Below are 19,054 nucleotides of genomic sequence, written 5' to 3' on the forward strand. Positions count from 1 at the left end.
CCAGCAGCACAGGTTAGACTAACCATGAGGTATCTTGCTAGATCTCTTCCTCCACTCTACTGTATCATTTAAAAATATTTTTCAAAACTATATTCCGGATGCATCCAGATGAGAGCCTATTTGACTATAAACTTTCAGAGGGCAAACCACTGGACCCCTGCATGCAGCAAAGTGACAACACAAAAGTCTTCATAATAGAAAGCAGTCACAAAACTAGGGAAAATTTAAAATTATAAACAGCTATTGAAATAAATGAAAACCTTATAAATACATCTGAGATTCTCACCTGACGGTCAATTTCATGGAGTCTGTACTCGATGGCCCTTTCCACGTACTCCTTTCGGTTTGAAAAAGTAAGTGGGATACTGTTCCCACCAGGGATTATGGGAACCATCTTTCCATCAGCACTCTGGCCAACAAATGAATCTAAAGGAATCATCTAATTGGAAAGAACAAGACTTTTAACACTGGAGTTGTGGCCAACCTTCCCAAATGTCCATATTTATCATTTCACTACTAGGTATGGACTGATTTCCACCTTAGCTTAGATTTCAACTATGCATTCTTTTTACTACTCATTCTACAAGTGCCCCCAAACAAAGTATATGACTTTCAACTCCAGGGCCATGATCTTGCATGGCAGCATCTAGCATGCTGACTTCAGGAGGTGGAAACAGTTGGACAGAGGCTTACTGCTTATCTTACCTCATGGAAATTCTCTTCCGTAATCCCACTGTCTTCAATGTGAAGAATGCTGTTGAGGGTTTGCACGTAGAGAAGATCCACCTCCTCCAAGTCCTCCAGAGTGAGTGGGATACAGCACAATTGCTTCCAGACCATGGGAGCCAAATGAAGATCTAAAGGCTTCTTGGTACGAATGGCCACACCCATCAGAATGCCCAGGAACTTGAACTGCATCAGATGTTCATCTGAGCAGGCAGAAGGGTTGAAGAGGAACCTTGAAAAGATACAATGCACAGGAGTGATGTCCATACAGAGGCTTCACTAGAATGGTTACCCAAAGAGTCAGGATCCAAGCGTGTATCACAGGACTCAAGGGACTACGCATCATTTAAGTGCAGGTTTGTGCCCAGAGATAAATACAGCACCTGCTTGCCCACCAACTCAAATCCTTGAGGCTGTCATGGGCCAATCTGGTGGGGAATCTTATACGTTGCAGTAAAAACTCCAAACAAACTTGTTCAAATTATTTTTGAAGCTATTTGTGGAATATGCCCTGAAATCTGGCAAAAAATAATATGAATAACCATTTTTAACATGCTGAAGTTGACGTAAGTTTATTTTATTTTCAATATTTTTATGCCATTCCATAAACACAAGATCACAGTGTCCTTTGATTCTGCCATGTTGAGCTACCTTTTACAATCCAGTTGTCTACCTTTTACAATCCAGAGCCAACATCCAACATTTTACTCCCCTTAATACCTAGGTGATTTTACTAAGATCACAGGACTTCCCTCACTCATTTCAACTTGAATTCCTTGAATTCAGAGACTAGCAGCCTTTAAAGAAGAGACTTACCGATCTCTGTTGTAGCCGACTTCAGCTGTTGCGTTTGGGGAAGGAATTAGGAGGTCTACCACACCAGTTTCAAGTTCCTTATAAATTAAGAAAGAGGGACGGAGAGAGAGCATTTAAGGCATTATCAAATCTGCCCAAGCATATAAAACTACATGTTTCCATACTAGCTACAAGAAAAAGGGTCTTTGTAGCCCTCACACGCACAAAATTAGTAGTGATTTGATTTAGAGAAACTCCGTCTCAGTGCTTCCAAACTGAATCATGGGACAGGCTTCATTTTCATTAAAAAATATTATAAAACTGTAATTCCATGCTAATGTATGGCATGCTGTAACTATGGAGCAGTAATAGCAGGTAGTGCTATTAGACAGGAATGCCTGGCGTGCTCTGGTCCATGGGGTCACGAAGAGCTGGCCATGACTAAACAACAACAACAACAGCAATAGCAACTGCTTGGTCCCTGCTCCTGCCATCCTAGCAGTTCCAAAGCACATCAAAGTGCAAGTAGATAAATAGGTACTGCTCCAGCGGGAAGGTAAACGGCGTTTCCGTGTGCTGCTCTGGTTCGCCAGAAGCGGCTTAGTCATGCTGGCCACATGACCCGGAAGCTGTATGCCGGCTCCCTTGGCCAGTAAAGCGAGATGAGCGCCGCAACCCCAGAGTCGGCCACGACTGGACCTAATGGTCAGGGGTCACTTTACCCTTTACCTTTTTAAGGTCCACAATAGACAGGGTCAATACAAAGTATTTTTCTGGCTGGGAAAACGCTTGCTGCACCCACAAGAAGCCAGAATTTACAAGGAGCAAAATCCAACAAGGAAGTTCTCATGGATGTGAGCCAGAGCTGCAGAAGCACACTTCTCTGGGATGGGGCCATGTGGTCTCCTCAAGTAAGATCTCTCTGTGTTTCTCTTTGCTGCCTTTAACAATATTGATTATTCTGTAGGAGTATTGGATCCCACATGGTGCTGGTGCACCCCACCTGACCTTTTTAAAACCTCATTTTAACTATGTTGAAATTGGGTTTAAAATCTTTTTAAAAATCATTGGCCTGCCCCCTTTCAGGGACAGATTTGGGGTGGGTGGCCCCCAAGGTGGCCCTGAGCTAATCAGCTTGTTCCAGGGAGCAACAGGGCAGATCTGGGAATCTGTGCATAGCCCTGCTGAACAGTCACCTATTTCTGGTAAACAAACAGGGCAGGGAGCCTCTATATGCAAATGGCCAGTTGCAGAGATTATGGAGTTTCCAGAAGCACCTTATTTGAATAAGTGCAGGTGTCCCTGGTTATGAGGAGGGCAGATCCCACCGAGAAGCAAGCCATACCTGCCCCCTCGTGGGGACGCCACAGAGTAGTATGCAAGAACATGGGAGACACATTTCTGCTACCTGACTGGCCAACATTATCACAGCCTGGCTGCTTTCAGTCCCATGGAAGGTCCTCTTATCATAGACTGCCATACTTTTTATTAGATCTATATCTACCAATTTGTTAACCTGCAAAATACCCTCACTTCACACATTTCAGAATCCTGCCATAAGTAAAAAATGCTGGACTATAATATCACCTTCCAACTCAACAAACCCATTTCCATTCCAAAACAGGCTGGCATTTAAATCAGAATTTTGATCAGGCCAAGGACACATGTGCAGGAGATAAGATTTTGAGGAAGAAACTGAAACCATTTAAAACTCTATTGAAAATCAAATACCTGGCACATTTCAGTAATTGTGTCATCGAAGACACCACCTGCATCATCAGCACCTTCCCCCACTAATTTCACTTTCCAGGCACGAGAGGGCAGGCGAAGGTCCGATGCATTCAGCTTCACAACTTGCCTTGCGATTTGAACAAAAATAGGCTTACATTTCCGACCTCTGGGGGGGAAAAAAAATCTGTTAACTTCAACCAAACTTGCTTGGAGGAAAACAAAAACTACAAGCACTGATTCAGATATGAGGCTAAGCTAAACCATGACTTTGCTTGGGGTAGGGTAGCAGCATGACCAGAGGGAAGAGAAGTAGCTGCCGTCTTTGCTCTGGGCACCCACGTTTGCCCAGTTGCCCTAAGCCATGGTTTTGCATAGTGTTACATGCTGACTGGGTCCCTCCTACAACACCAGAAAGAAAGAAAGAAAAATGCAGCCTGACCTTGTTGAGATCCTTTTGACGGTTATCTGTGGCCCATAGTTTTTCCCCTGAACCATGGTTTTTCCAATGGAGCGGACCATAGGGAGGGTGTAAACTCTCGGTGCAAGTAGCGGCCTCAGTTGCCCTTGAACAATACCCCATGTCCCAGCATTGTAATGGGATGTGCTGTTCTGTAAGAAAAGGAGGACCACCTGCTTGAGGTCAACAGGCTCTCCAGCCCCAGTGCTTCCTTCCTTGCCTGCCTGCCGGCCAACCTCCCTCCCTCAGAACAGCGGACTGGGCTGGAGTCCCTGCTGCTCCTGAAAGAGACACCACTGCAGGAGCCACACACAGCAAACATCCCCTTCACAATACTGGCAAACCAAACAGCAAGTTGCAGGAAGGGGGCTCCCCGCCCCCAGCTTAGCCCCTTAGCTCAGCCTGCAGCCAGTTTTCCTCTATGGCGTATGAGGCAAAGTGCTTCTGGGACTGGGCAGACCAGCCTCTCTGGACAAGAATCCTGAGGGTGGGGGGGCTGAATTGCACTTGACTTCTCTCTCCCCCACCTTCCATTGTAATTATGGTGACCTCCTTAGAAACGTTGCGTAGGTGTAATTTATTTCCAAGCCTCACTTTCCATTTATATATTTAAGCAAAAGCATTTAAAGATATTGACACTTCAAGACTTGGCTTTGACACCAAAAAGCACAATCCATAGAAGGTTTGCCTATATGAGCTTTCATGATGTGAGCTGAGGTTGTGCAAGAGACAACACAACTGTGCACCTTCACAGCCCCCAATCACACTAAGCAGAGCTTGCAAGCTGCCCAATGGATTAGCTCGTTCGTTTAGGGAGGTGTGAGTGGGATGACTAGCTGCTAAAAAGATTACTATACAGAAGAGATTATGAAGCAGTGTAACTAAGGTTTTATTGGAGTGAGATTTTATAAGCTTAAGAATACACCTGTGACAAGGTTATAAATTACGGAACTTTACCTGGTTATTGGGACTGAGATTCAGCAGCCTCCATGAGGAGTACATGAGGTCTGAGAAATGGTACAGCAGCCGCAGTCTTGCCCTTACGGTGTGGATGCTCACTTCCTTCAGCGCCCCATACTGAGGCGGGATGGCATCTGGCAAGCCAAGCTGCAAAGGCACTGAGACACCTGCCATCGGAATTAAGAGAAGGGACGTGTGTGATCCTGCAGCCTCAAAGGCCTTGTGCACATACAACCATTTCTGACAGGCCTGTAATGCCAACAAAATGGCACTGGTGGATCTTCAGAGGGGAAAGGACAACAAAGTGCATGAAAGCACCTTTTTGTCAAAATATGACACAATATTATTGCTCATAAATCATATTGGTTGTGTAAATTACCACTAATTGGTGCTATCCCATCCTGCTCCTCTGTCAGCATCAAAAGTCTGAAGGATTTTAAACAGAAGAATCAGGACTCATGTAAATATTGCTTTGCCCCCCAACCTGGGATTGGCACTGCAGGGAAATGGCCAGTACAGTCCTTGGCTGTCAGGTTCACTCCCAGCCTCAGCATCCTTCTTTACCTGGAGCTCGTGGTGGAACAGGTGGAGCTGTCCATGCGGCACTGTGGCATCGCCCTGCTGAAATCTGCCGGATGCTCTTCCCTTGCAAGAAGGTAATCAGAGTTGGCTCCCGGATGTGGTTGGTATGGCCCAGTCCAAGCTAGACACCAGGAAGAGATTTGGAGAGGAGGAGGACTTATGTAACCATCTAATGCATGCAGAAGAGCTGTCAATACACAGTTGGAGTTCTGGACTGGGAGCAGGTGGATAGGGAGATGCTACATTCAAATAAATGTGTATCCTGGTTCAGGCATTAGATTGTGTGTTTGGTGAAAGGTGGAGGAAGCAAAGGCTCATATACCTGGGACCGTTCCTTAATCTCACCATGCAGAAAGTAGGGACAGTAATCTAAAATGAAAGAATGTTTAACTGAACATAGACTGTTTTGTGCGTGTTCAATTGCTGCGTGACTGCTGGTACATGAGCAGTTTTGGGCCTCAAAAGGGGGAGGAATGGGGCAGCGGTGGAACAGCTCTGGGGCAGGCTTAGGCGCGCTCCACCAATGCACACAATGACCCAGAACACAACCCCTGTGCAAATAGGGAGTTGCCTGTATTTTGCTCTTTTCATTCAAATAGCAGAAAAGGCAAACTTTTGGTGGTAAAAATTAGACTCTTCTCCTTCCACAGACCTGCCCTTCCGAGTTGCTTCCCCAGGCATAGACGTCCCCAGAGGCAGAGAGAGCAAGAGTGTGTTCTGCTCCAACAGCGACATCTTCAATGAAGACTCCTGACAAAGCTGGAACTTGCTGTGGACGGTTGTGGTTGCGGGCTCTCCCTTCTGGCAAGCCGATCAGCCGGTCTGGAACAGTACAAAATCTGGTCATGTGTCACAGGAAACAAGAGGGACTTCAAAGGGCAAAAGCAGAAAGAGAGAACTGTGGGCCTCTGGTCAGATCCCAGTCTGCAGCCTCTCCTCAACCCCACTATCCTTGCCCTGCCTCCCCCAAGTTTCTCCTGTCTCAGTGCAACTTCCATATCTGACCACCACCAGAGAAAGAGAGAGGAGAGAGGAACAGCAAGCAAGCTTGAAAGCAAAGAAAGCTGATCACAGAATCCCCAGCAGCAGTATCCCTCAGAAAGATGCTTTAGCCACCGAACTCTGAGGTTTGGACTCCAAACTGGTACACGCATCCTTGCCTCCCAGTCTTCTCCATGCTGTTTGATCAGGACTGGCCCTGCCATTAGGCAGAGTAAGACCACAGCCTCAAGCAGTAGATGTCAAGAGAGGCAGCAGCCCCCATATCACCCCTGGCTCCCCCCAGCTAACCTTCTCTGAGCCCCCTCAGCCAGCCTGCTGCCCTCAGGTACAATGAAGGAGGACATCCCATTCCCACTGTTGATGTCTGAGTGCCAGTGTGTATGTGGGATTCTGTATGTGGGGTGGGGGTAGGTCATATTGCCATTTCCCTCAGGCAGCAAAAAGGAGCACATGGCCTTTTTATGTGGGGGGGGGGGTAGGGAGAGGAGGAATGGATCTTTGTGTGTTTGTGCATATACTAATGGAGGGAATAGGTGATAGAAACAGTGTGGGGTGACTCTGACCCTGTTCATCACCTGCACGCTGCTGCCACCCTTGAGAGAGCTAGATTGCAGGGCAGGTCCTTTGCTTCTATCTTGAAAAAGCAGTGTGTGACACTGGCAGAGCAAATGCCTGTTGTGATCTAATGTGCATGTGCGGTAAGTGTCTCCAAAGAGACTGCAAATCCCACCCAATTTGTGCTCAGATGATGTCCTGAAGAATTTTCTGAATGCTTTATCATTAAGCGAGCCAGTTTAACACACAACACATTGTTTAATTTTGAGGCTAAAATCCATTTGAGAAGGTTTGACAATCACTTTCTTACAATGGCATAACATCTCTTTCCAGGCAGACCACCCTGTGACTTCTAAGCCCTGTGATCCTTGGATGAAGGGCAGTACAATCAATCAATCAATTAGTCAATGATGGGCTATGGGAGGATGAGTGCTCTGAAGTGCATGGAAAGTTTGCAGTATTGAGTAAGCGCCAACTAAGCTTACCTTGGCCAAATGTATAGACATGCCCGTCTTTCGTCAATGCAACTGAAAACTGGGTCCCACAGGCAACCTTTTTTATTCCAATTCCACATAGAATATCTACTTTCTATGAAAAAAGATTAAAAGGTAAATTACTGCCATACTTTAATAACAGATCCACAGTGAAAAAACATAACAAAAACCAGACAAGCAGACAGTACTACTCAAACAGAAATTTAATTTATTTATTACAATCTTTATAAACCACCTTACAGGGCACACTGCAATTCAATCTCAATTCATTTTAAAATTCCAGCATCATACAAGTATATCCTTCTGCCCAATGGAAACAGAACTGCTTTGCATGCAAAAGCGATTAAGTTGCATTATCCTAATCTCAAAACTACTAAAACAAAACCTGAATGCTCAGAAGACAGAGGTATTATGTGTGCCAAGGTCTGGAGACCCTGTTCTGGGCAAGGTTGCACTCCCCTGAAATGAGCAGGGGGAGAAGACTCTAGCTTGTGAGTACCGCTCCCTCAGAGGTGGATCTAGCACCTTCACTGTATAGCTTCCAATGGATGATTTTATGCAGACCTTTGATACCTTAGATATGTGTTTTCAGAATCCATTCACCCTGTTCCTGTGACTAGTATATTTTAATTGTTTTAAATACTGAATTCTAAATTGTTGCAACACACCCTGGAACCTGCTAGAGAAGGGTGGGTAATAAATTTAATAACACTATAGCTTCAGTATTTGTTTTTGTTTGCATGTTTAATCTGGGATGCATACGCATGACTCTGCAATGGCAGGCCGAGGTCTCAGATACTGAACTTGATTTTATGGTTCTGGGGTAAGGATTAATGGATGTTGCAGATATAAACTACTGTTAACCAACACTGTATTTTAGTTTTTGTTGTCTTATGTGCAGATTAAGTTATCACCACCCTAAATGCCTTTTAAACTTGTGTTTGTTAAATTAACTTTGTCAACAAAATGAGTTTTCTTTGGAAGCAAGCCCTGTTACATTCAGCAGATTGACTTCTGGGTCAACATACAGACGCTCAGATATTAGCCAGGGTTACTCATTTGAACGTCCCACTTTGAGATCCAAGGCAGGTAAATGCAAATCAACAAGTTCTATTGCTATAACAAAAAGACATGCAGAAAGAAAAGTATTGGTGTGTATTCAGAGCATGCTTTTAGAGATATTATGGGAGAAATTACACAGAGGATGCTAACCTGTGGTGAGGATTTTGCAGTTGAGTTTCCCAAGCCCAGCTTCCCGTAGTCACCATCACCAAAAGCCCAAACCATTGAGCCATCTGTGGACACTACTATGGTGTGGTTTAGCCCACAGGCAACCTAGTATTGAAGAGTTAAACTTGTAATTAGGTTTCTACCGAAAACAAAAACAAGAAGTCTCAACTAACAGCTGTTTTGGGAAGAGGTTTTAGGAATATTGCTGTAGCAGGTTCTTCCCCAGCCTACTTTCAGCAGGAGTAGTGATGACGCCACAACCAGGGCCACAGGGGAGAATGAACTGCAGCAGGCACCAAAGTGAGGACGTGGGAGGACGTGACATCAATGGCCTAACTATGCCACAAGACATCAGGCACATAAGGCCTACCCCCAGGACGGTAGAGAGGGCTGCCTCAAAAGCTCCAGGGCAGCTGCTCTGCAACCTAGTCACTGTGGAAACAGCAGCATTTTAAAAAGGCTAGGCAAATGCTGATGCTGCTGACCCTACAGATATTGGAATCCTCAGAGCAGCTGAGTATCTCAACCAAGACACACCAACATTCCTTCAGGGAGTGCTGGTGGCCATATTCTGATCTCAAAGCACCTTGTACACAAAGGTGGAGGTAGAAATGTGAGCTACTACACGTGTAGAGTTTTTTGGGGGGGCAGGCTAGTAGTGGATTGTTGCTGCCTGTACACGTGCTTTGAACTACCTAACGTTAAAATATGGGAACATGGTTGGGCAGGAATTTCCTCCTTCAAATTCCAGCCTGTAAAGTAGAAGTGCCTGTGGGACTGTGACCTAATCTGAGAGTGCAGTTATACACATGAATGCAAATCAAGCCTGACCTCTCCTATCTGATAGCCTTCTAGTGCTGTCACTCTTTCAGGAAGCTTCTTGTTGGATGTGTTTCCTAATCCAAGTCGGCCGTAATCCCCATTTCCAAAGGTAAACAGTTTGCCATCTGCAGTCACCACAGCTGAATGCTTGAAGCCACAGGACATCTAGGGGACAGGGGAGGGGAGAGTGAATCAGAAGATCTTATGGTGAATGTCCTTTTTATTTATGAATATATCCAGAAATATTTAGAAACAGGGTCTGCAACAGTATACAAATATGTTATTTCCAACAGAACACATGGCCTCAGGGCTTCAAGAAAAGGAAGGTGATGGATTTGTAGCCTTCACCCACGGCACTCATTGTCTTTAGCTGTAAAGCCTTTTCTCAGATTTAGAAAACGTCTTTTCTACTTACTGACTCAAACCTTTGGAGAATGTATCTTATGGATACATTTCTCAATTCCAGGACTGCATTTTAACTTTTGGCCCATCTGTTATAGTTTTTTTGGGGGGTGAGAGGCAGTAGCTCATTGGCATGGGACCTGCATAAGGTGGCTTATGAACATATTGGAACAAAGTGGTTTCCACTCTCAGCAAGTGTGGGCTCAGGTTCTACATGCAAATATTCTGCCTTACTACAATGTAGCAGGCTTGATGTGTGCTTGATGTTTAGGCACGATTACCATGTTCTGACATAATCACGTGGTGCATTTCTCTGTCCTAGCCCACTTACTGGCTGCCACCAACATGAAAACAGTAAGGAAAGAATTGCTGAGAGAAGATTGAGAAGTGGAGTGCAGCTTTCAGTTGTCAGCCTGTGGAAGGGATAACACACCTGGTTCTATCCCAACCAGGTAAAAGGAAATCTTGACTCATTACCCAATGGGCCTGAATTCAGATTAAAGACTCCATTAATGCCTAAAAGAGCAATTGAGTCGATGCGACATCTAATCTACTTTAAAACTAGGGAGAAATAACTGTTGCCTCAAACCTGCACCACTTCTTCTCCTTGCAAAGCCTCTATTTGTCTGGGTCGGCGCTGCCGGTCACTGTTTCCGTGGCCCAGTTTGCCATAATCTCCATCCCCCCAGCTGAAGACTTCACCACTCTCTGTCAAAGCCATGGAATGCCCATCAGATCCGCAAGATGTCACCAGCTGGGTCACAACAAAACCTACAGCACAAGAAGGAAAAAGTGTCAGAATTATCCCAAAGCATAAGCAGCTTGTTGAGCCAAATGACCAAATAAGGCACAGCAGCATTCAGCAACCTGGTGCCCTTCTGATGTTTTGCACCGCAACTCCTATCAGCCAAATGACCGCAACTCCTATCAGCCCCAGCTAGGCCTGTGAGCCTATTTGCGTTCCCGCCCCCCCCCAGCCCATTTTCCCTATTGTGTAACATTAGGGGACTACCACCTAATGTTGTTGTAAAAGTGCATGAAAAATGCTTTGAGCACCTAAGAAAGTGATTATTATTATTTCGGCATTATACGTAGTTTTACTTGATCTTGATATCAGCAATTAGGCTTTGTAACGTATCTCAACAACAAGCAAAACAGAACTGATTTGTCAAATTTGTGATACTGACAAAGTGCTCAATGGATTTTGTTAAAATAAACCTATAAATCATATTGCTGCCTATTAAGCTCCCAAAATGAAATGCTGGTGTCCCAACGAAAAGTGAAACCATCTCAGTCTCATCAAATTAGTGAATAATGGGTTATGTCCCCCATTCAGTGGATATATTTTTTCCTACTCACCTTGCAATGCTGAAATAACAGTGAGGACGTGAAGATCATCTGAGTTCCCTTGTCCCAGCCGACCATAACTTCCTTCTCCACAAGCCAAGACTGTTCCATTAGCTTGAATCACAAACGTACAGTTCTGGCCACAAATGACCTAATGCAATTAAGGAAAATGGAAAATACATAATTTAAAAAACAAAACAAAAAAGATCCCATCCACCACTAAACAGCCACAAGCACAAAGACATTAAGCTGATCTGTTCCTAATTCACACATTGACCATAAGCAGCATTAAAATCATATTTGGAAAGGACCTCAGAGCACATCTAGTCCAACCCCCCCCCCCGCTGTTGCAGGATATAATAACCACACCTTGTAAACATGTGAGGGAACAGGGCAGCACTAAAGCCTACTCTTAGAAACCTGAATTGTGCACCCAAGTAACTTTTTATTGGCTCTTACAGACTTAGGCATCAGCACAGCCTAGTTTCTAGAGCTTCCTTGTTTATGAAAAAGGTGGCTTGTATGCTTTGAGGTTATTTTGCTTTGCAGAACTTTCCTGCTGTTGTGTCAAATATGCTCCAACAGCCACTCCAGCCATTTATGGAAAGCACAGGCAGACATAACGCCTCCTCCCACTCTCCCTCAAAAAGTGGTAAGGAAAGGCTTCTGGTTTACCTGTTGAGCTTGTGAGAATGATGGTGCTGACACAGGCACCATGACATTGCGTCCAGCCTCAGCTAGCTGCCCGTGCCTCCCGGCTCCCCACAGGTACACGTCACATTTTCCACCAAGGTGCCAGTCCTGAGGATCAACGTAAGAGAGATTTTCAGAATGGATTACTGGTTACTTATTGTGAATGACTGTTAAGGGTATTGGGTGGTTGCTCGAGAGCAATCAGGCAAGATGCCTCACTGGTCTGTTCTAAAGCTTTATTATTGGTGCTAAAAACCTTTACGATGCAGAGCGCCTCTATTCCATGTCTTGCTCATTCACTGGCAGAATCTGAGAGTGGGCGGTCCTTAAATCTTCCCCAGCAGAGTAGTCTCCTGGCCCCCAGTCTACACCTCCCCTCTCTGCGTGAAAGCCTACTGCGCAAGGAAGGCTTGGGTAAAGGAGAACCTCCCTCCTCCCCGCTTTGCTCAGGCAAGGTGCCTTGCATCCTCTGAGCCCTGCATCTCCTCCCCACTAGAGCCGTGGCTTCCTTCCTCTGCTGAGGAAGTGCTGCTTCCCACGATCTTTGGGGGCTCTCTGTAATCCATCCGCCCTTTCCCCTTTCGTCCCTGAGCCAATGGCAGTTCCCTGACAATGACCTTTATTGGTTGACATGTGGATGTGATTCACCCAAGGTAGGGACATGTGACGAGGTGATTTGAATGGTTTCCTTGTCTTGGTTCTTCCTTCAGTTAAGTCTGTGGCCAAGCTTAGAGCATAATAAGATTTCCACATTAGCAAAAGAGTCCTTAGTAAAAACAGCAGTATCAATAAAACATGGTGATGTGAGTTTATACTGATCAAGACCCAGGCCAAGGGCTGATCTGAGAAAGGGTTTTCAGAAGCTTCCCTATCATTCAATATCAGTATCGTTTGCTGGGCAGTTCGAAGTTTGTTTTTGTTTTCTGTCAAAGACAATGGAGGTGTCATCTTTTCATAGTCTGGCAGGAAAACATGCTCCAGCAAGAGTCTATTTTACTTGGTGGGATTGTTCCTTGCCATATGTTAGGCACCCCGCTCCCAACAATGGTAGGGTTTGGTAGGGGCAGCCTTATCTGCTTCTGATAAGAAACACTGAACTGGAGCTGCTTGATTTGACATGGAGCGGACACTCAGAGAAAGCTGCTCCGGCACCTGAAGGCTGTTTGGAAGCCTTTTGATTAACGACATTGACGTACTGTGCTTTTTTGGCATACAAGCTTACTAGACTGGCTGCCAGTCAGAGCCATTTCACTTATGCTGGTGAGGGGGCGGAGGAACAAACTATTTATTTTTGAGAGAGACAGAAATACAACAGGGGGAGGGAGGTGGACATGGAAGCTAAAGTGGAAAAAGGCAGAAAGCAACCTGAGCACAAATGAAGAGAGGAGAGGAGTAACACTTGCTTTGGGCGAAGGCAGGGACTGAACTAAAGGAAATGCCAAGAGAGGGAGACTGCATTCAGATGACCTGGTCACATGTTCCCATCTTGAAAAGCACAGGACATAAACTCTCAAATGGATGCCTATCAGAGAAAGGGATCACCACATTGGGCTGCTTAAACACACCATTCACTATACTAACCTCAGGCCGTGATGTTGCCCAGGACATAATCTGCTCATCCATCCCATTGATCCATTTGCAGTTATCCTACAAAACATGAAATGAATTATATTGAGGCTAAATGCATAAGCTGTTCTCCATCCTTCCAGGGCAGTTCTTCTCTCTCTGTCAGAGGAGTAATTTCTTTATGTTTCAAAAGCTACCAAATGGTGCTTCTCAAACTGTGGTAGGTCCCAACGTATTCCTGGGTGGGCTGCACAATGATGAGCTTTTTTCTTTGCAAGAACTGGAAGCATCAGGGCATGCACAAATACTTTTAAACTTCCAGTCAAGGATGCTACTCGCTGAGCCAGCCCCCCCCCCACACACACACCATTTTACACTGAGCATGGGTGGGCTAGCTGAGGTAGCCATTGAGAGAGCTGCTAGACTTGGCTGTGGTGCAAGCCAATCAACCAGCCAATTTTGGGTTTGTAAGTGTGGGATTAGCTTACAAGTGGATCCCAAATGTTTATGCAAGTTTACAGGTGGATTCCACTTCAATTGTTTGAGAAGCACTGCTATATAACTTGTTTTCTGGAATGGAGAGAGAGGAGTGTCTGAAAAGGAAGAATGAGTGAGTGAGTGAGTGAATAATATTAGCAGCAGGATCCCATCCTTCCTTCAGATCCTGACAGTTCATATACAAATTCTCAATAATCAAATTCCTCAAGCATCCTTATCGTCAACAGAGAAATGATAATACTGACCTGTCATAAAGGGCTCTTAAAAGCATCTCAATATGTCAGGCACTTGGATAATTAAAGTATTTATTATTATGATTATGATTATTATTAGGCACAAAGCTGGGGTTGTTTTGGGTGATATTGCCCTGAAAATTTATTCTAAGCATAAGTGGGGAGGCAGGTGTGCTACTGTTTTGGTGCCACGGAAACAGTACTAACTCTCTCTGCCCAACCCTGGCAAGTGCTCCACTGATATTTGTAAGTTTTGTCACACCACCAACCTGCATATCTTACCATAAGAAGGACTAGTTCATCCTCTGGTACAGGCTCCAGATCTGGGACCGTAAAAGACTCTGGAAAAGTGGCTCCTCTGGCCAGCGCCTCGGCAGCTTTAATTGTCGTCGAGAAGCACTCCAACCAGGCCCACTCTGTTGGGTTCCAGGTCAGAGGATCGGGGAGGCAGGTCTGGTGATGAGGTGGGACTGGTGGGCTGCACAGGAGCTGATCCAGGTGAAGCCCCACGGCCAGCGAAGCTAAGCATTGCATATATGGACTATGAACAAGCTGGTCTCCACAAACTACATGGGGCTATAAAAGAGGAAAGCCAACATTTACAAAGTCCTGGAGTGGGTTAGTCAATCTAATCCACCTGGTACTCACTCACTGGTTTTCTCCTCCTGCTGCCACCACCACCTCTGACTTTTAGGAGTTACTGTCCACTAGCAAAAACTCACAGCACAACAGATGGTACAATCCATTGTGCAACAACGTCACCAGCAACCTGCTTATGCCTTCTCTAGAACAACAATGTTTTGCCAGAGAACACTTTGCCAGCTATATTGCTCTGTGACTTTAATTTAGGACTACATTGTATGCAACCAACATATTCATTTGAAAGTTGACTGTGTGAAGGTTGCTGGGGTCATTTAACCAGTTTTAAGTACGTCTTTGTGTTCTCATTTCTCATTTCTGAGTCCAACAATGAATACAGGCTCAGTTCAATGAATTATCAGGCCTTCTTGGGGACACACACACACTCCACAACTAATATCACACCAATAATGAAGTTCCCTCACTCTCCATGTTCCCTCAATTCTTTCCAAACATCTTCTTAGGAAAAGGATTCAAATGGTCATAAGATGACATCTTACGGATTGATACAATCAACCTACACACAATCTAACTTCCATCAGCTTAATGAAACTCTTATGAAATCAAGCGTTATACAAAGGAAGTTATTCTGCCAAAAAGCAAGATAAAATTGGTCAAATATTTTGCCCATATCCCAACAATGCCAGAGAATATTAATTTCAAGGCTCTCTTTTCATTTCTTAAACAAATACTGGAGAACCAGAAGTGTGTGGGACATATTATTTCATGCAAGGTAAGATAAGCATTTCTGCTCACATCTTGTGTTAAAAATGTTTTGTTAAGCACTATGCACAGTTAAACAGCACTGTGCAGCTTTCTTGAATTACTAACATGTCACCTTATTCAAGTCTTCCTCTTACCTTTTCATAAGCATACTGTTCCTGAAGCATTATGGGCAGACGCTCTAGGAAGGCCCTCATGCAGGGAGCCATGTTTAACCCAAGAATCCCCTGTTGTTTCAAAGCAGTCCTACAGGTTGCAAGGATATGGTTGGAAGAGATCCATTCTGATGTGCAATTCACCACCAACACATCCTGAACAAAATTCAAATATGTCCAATTCAGGAAAGAAAGGAGAAAAACAGCTTGCTTAGCTTTTACAAACAGATAGAAGCTTGATATAAATCTGGTTTTGTTTACTATAATTATTTGTATTTCATCACCAATTTTATGTTGCTAATTGCAAGCATTCCCCTCCCTTTTCTCCCTTCTTTAATGTATCTGTTATTTTTAATCCACTGAGGGTAAACAACAAAGAGTCTTGCGGTATCTACCTTACAGACAAAACATTTATTCTGTAGCAGAGGTTTCATTGGCAACAGTCCATTTTGCCAGATGCACGAACTTTTAGTTTGAAACAGCAGAGTCCTCAGCATGTTTTCTCACAAGTAAGGTCCACTGTGTTCAATGGAGCTTACACTCCCTAGTAAGTATATTTAGGATTGCAGCCTTGCAGCACAATCCTATACATCTCCATTCAGAAGTGAGTCCCATGGAGTTCAATGGGGCTTATTCCCAAGTAAATGAGCGTAGAAATGCAACTTGGTAAGTTTTTAAGGTACCACAAGGCTTCTTGTTGCATTTAAGTAACACAGATTCCCCCTGTAGTGCTTGCCATTAAGGAGATTATTATATATTGCAATATAATGATGCTCTAATGTGTTGATAATCTGTTAATATAGACTATATTAACAATATGGAAAACAGCCTTCTTCTACTAGAAGAAAACATTAATTACTATGTTACTATTTCCAATTGTATTTGCTCCACCAGTGGTTAGAAATTACAAATTTCATTATTTGTCAGGCAAGACAAAAGCAAGTCTCCGCAGGTGTTTTGGAGGAGGAGAAGGTGCATCAGCCCTACTGCCAGATTCTTCATTATGTGCAAATTTAGACTAACTATTCCATGTAGCAAGCCTGAAATCAGCTGTCCATTACTGTACACTGCCAGTAATTCCTGTACAAACTTTTATGAGATACTGGCTGAGAAACAAGTTTAGTTCATTGCTTGATTCAAGTTCACAGCTGTCACTAGGATGGCACACTTGGTCACCCACAGGACTGAGCACACACAGTGAAGGCATGGATTAAAAACTTGGGCTAGCCCAAACCCACAGAGGAGAGAAGATGGGCATTCAGAATTCCATTCAAACAAGATGAAAAATACCTTTGATCTACTAGAACAAGCAGCTACTCCAACCTCAGGGATCCATACGGTTGTCTGAATGGCTCCAGAACCTATCACAACACTCTGTAAAACAGATCCATCCTAAAGGAAAGACAGGATAAACCCACAAAAGCTGATTACTTAAGCCCAGCTAATTGTTCTCTCGTGGCTACATTCAGGTCATCAGTAAAATAACTTTTAAATATTTCCTAATCTTTAGGGTAAGTGCAAACTTGTGTGCCTATGCAGGAACCCTAAAAGAGCAACAACATGACTACAATGAATGAAAGCAAGCTTTACATTTCCTTAAATAGTGTTTGCTTACCCGTAAAGACCAAATGTTCACAAGCCCACCAAGTCCACCTGATACCAAGGTTAGTCCATCAGAACTGAAGGCCACTGTCCGAACAGGCGTGATATGCCCTTTCAGCTGATAGATGCACTTCGTTTCAGCTACTTTCCTGTATGCATCCTAGAAATTAAATACCATCATTAGGGCATATTTTGTATTAAAAAATACATCAAACGATTTTACTACTCTGCACTTACCTTCTGCAGCTCCATCCCTACCCACCCAAAAATATTTGGAAACACAGCAGTTTCTTCAACAAACATAAATTAGACGTAGTGGGTGTATTTATGGACACCTTGCTAGGAATAAATATTGAGAACATGCTGAGCAAGTATTTTTAACTATTACAGACAAATAAGAGTGAATTGTTTGTTCACTCCCAATCATCAGCACAATCTAGGTCTATTTTGCCTCTGTCACCCCAAGACAGATGGCTCCCTAAATCAGATATTGTTGCTTTCAGGACCACACTCCTTCTAACAAGGAAGGGAAGGATCTAGATTCCTTGCTACCTATGGTCCTCTTTACCTTGCCATTGGCTTCCTCATCCCACCATCCTTCTGAACAACGCAGACTGGAATGCAGTAGCTCATCTTGAGGAACAGTCCAAACACAAAGCAAACCATTCTGGCATCCTCTAAATAAAAATTAAGAAAAGCAACATTGAAGGGCCACAATTTATCAGTCAACAAAGTAGGGCAAGTTGGTTAACAATATAATCATGTTTGCACTAAAGGTTTTGCTTTTCAGTCCCCGGAAATCTTGCAAACTGCCTTCTCAGAACTTTCCCTATATTACAAAGATGGCAGAAGACAGGAGTCCACAGCAGAGGGGAACAAAGAGATGAAGCTTGTCTCTCCTTTGATCTGGTGCCTGCTTTGAGTATGTGGGGGGAAAGTACATCCAGAGGATGGGTTCTACTACAGAAACTGACACAGGTACTGGGAGGAGATGGTAAAACTGTGAACATTGTGTCCAAAATTCTGACACTATGATGCCATTTTGTACTTTTATATTTAACAGAAATAATGCAGAACCATTTAGAATCACAGAATCATAGAACCATAGAGTGAAGGGACCCCAAGGGTCATCTAGTCCAACCCCTTGCAATATACAGAATCATAGATTTGGAAGGGACTCTATTTGGAATTTAAAAACAAAACAAAACAGAGGCAATACAGAGTTCATCCATTTGGGCTTAAATAATAACTATTTTTAAAACGAGTAAATGCAGGGGGGAATGTCCTAGAAATCCATCAAAAAGCAGGCCTGTTTTTGTTTATGGATAATATAAGCCTGAACTACTGAAAAGGATTATCAGCCAGTACAAAGATGAACCGAAGAATTAAAAGCAAAAGGTCAACTTACGTAGCCAGCAGGAGCTGTGGTTTGGGGCCTTTCCCTAGAAGGCTGCACCAGGCTATGGTATTCACAACAGCCTGGTGGGAAAGCAAGTGCAGCTGTCGCCAGCAGCTCCCCATGTAACCCCAGAGCTTGACAGACTCTTCCTTGGCACAAGTCATGAGCATCTTGCCAGTTGGATCCCATTTCATGCTGACAATGGTGTCCTGAAGAATTGGAGGAGCAAGAAGGAAACACACTGTAGTAGGGCTGCCATACATCTGGGATTTCCCAGACATTACAAGGATTTGAAAGGAAGTGATGTCTGGGGGGCATTTCCGGAAGGCAGAGCCTTGTCCTGGATCTTTGGCAATCACAAGAAATCATTTTTGTAAACTTTGGGGTTTGTTTGTCTTAAAAAAGTTCAACAACTTTTGCGGTGTCCTGATTTTTACTTTTTG

At 44.0% G+C, this 19,054-nt stretch overlaps 1 protein-coding gene across 11 annotated transcripts in view; it reads right to left on the bottom strand.

Moving 5' to 3' along the window:
* Window positions 1-19,054, bottom strand: part of HERC1 (HECT and RLD domain containing E3 ubiquitin protein ligase family member 1) — a 111,804-nt gene that overhangs the window by 2,937 nt on the left and 89,813 nt on the right. For 9 of the 11 annotated variants that reach the window (XM_053365929.1, XM_053365925.1, XM_053365928.1 and 6 more), the window contains 21 exons: window positions 18,621-18,820; window positions 17,781-17,889; window positions 17,226-17,372; window positions 16,901-17,002; window positions 15,593-15,766; window positions 14,376-14,669; window positions 13,378-13,443; window positions 11,779-11,904; window positions 11,116-11,254; window positions 10,346-10,527; window positions 9,364-9,519; window positions 8,515-8,637; window positions 7,294-7,396; window positions 5,904-6,073; window positions 5,234-5,372; window positions 4,667-4,836; window positions 3,692-3,882; window positions 3,253-3,418; window positions 1,543-1,619; window positions 706-958; window positions 287-439 (listed from right to left, as the gene is read on the bottom strand). In XM_053365929.1, the coding sequence (XP_053221904.1) occupies window positions 287-439; window positions 706-958; window positions 1,543-1,619; window positions 3,253-3,418; window positions 3,692-3,882; window positions 4,667-4,836; window positions 5,234-5,372; window positions 5,904-6,073; window positions 7,294-7,396; window positions 8,515-8,637; window positions 9,364-9,519; window positions 10,346-10,527; window positions 11,116-11,254; window positions 11,779-11,904; window positions 13,378-13,443; window positions 14,376-14,669; window positions 15,593-15,766; window positions 16,901-17,002; window positions 17,226-17,372; window positions 17,781-17,889; window positions 18,621-18,820 (3,240 nt within the window). The remainder of the gene's footprint in view (window positions 1-286; window positions 440-705; window positions 959-1,542; window positions 1,620-3,252; window positions 3,419-3,691; window positions 3,883-4,666; window positions 4,837-5,233; window positions 5,373-5,903; window positions 6,074-7,293; window positions 7,397-8,514; window positions 8,638-9,363; window positions 9,520-10,345; window positions 10,528-11,115; window positions 11,255-11,778; window positions 11,905-13,377; window positions 13,444-14,375; window positions 14,670-15,592; window positions 15,767-16,900; window positions 17,003-17,225; window positions 17,373-17,780; window positions 17,890-18,620; window positions 18,821-19,054) is intronic. The other 2 variants (XM_053365931.1, XM_053365926.1) reach the window with 1 other exon arrangement.

This window comes from Podarcis raffonei, chromosome 14 (assembly GCF_027172205.1).
Source record: "Podarcis raffonei isolate rPodRaf1 chromosome 14, rPodRaf1.pri, whole genome shotgun sequence".
NCBI classification, from domain to species: Eukaryota; Metazoa; Chordata; class Lepidosauria; order Squamata; family Lacertidae; genus Podarcis; species Podarcis raffonei.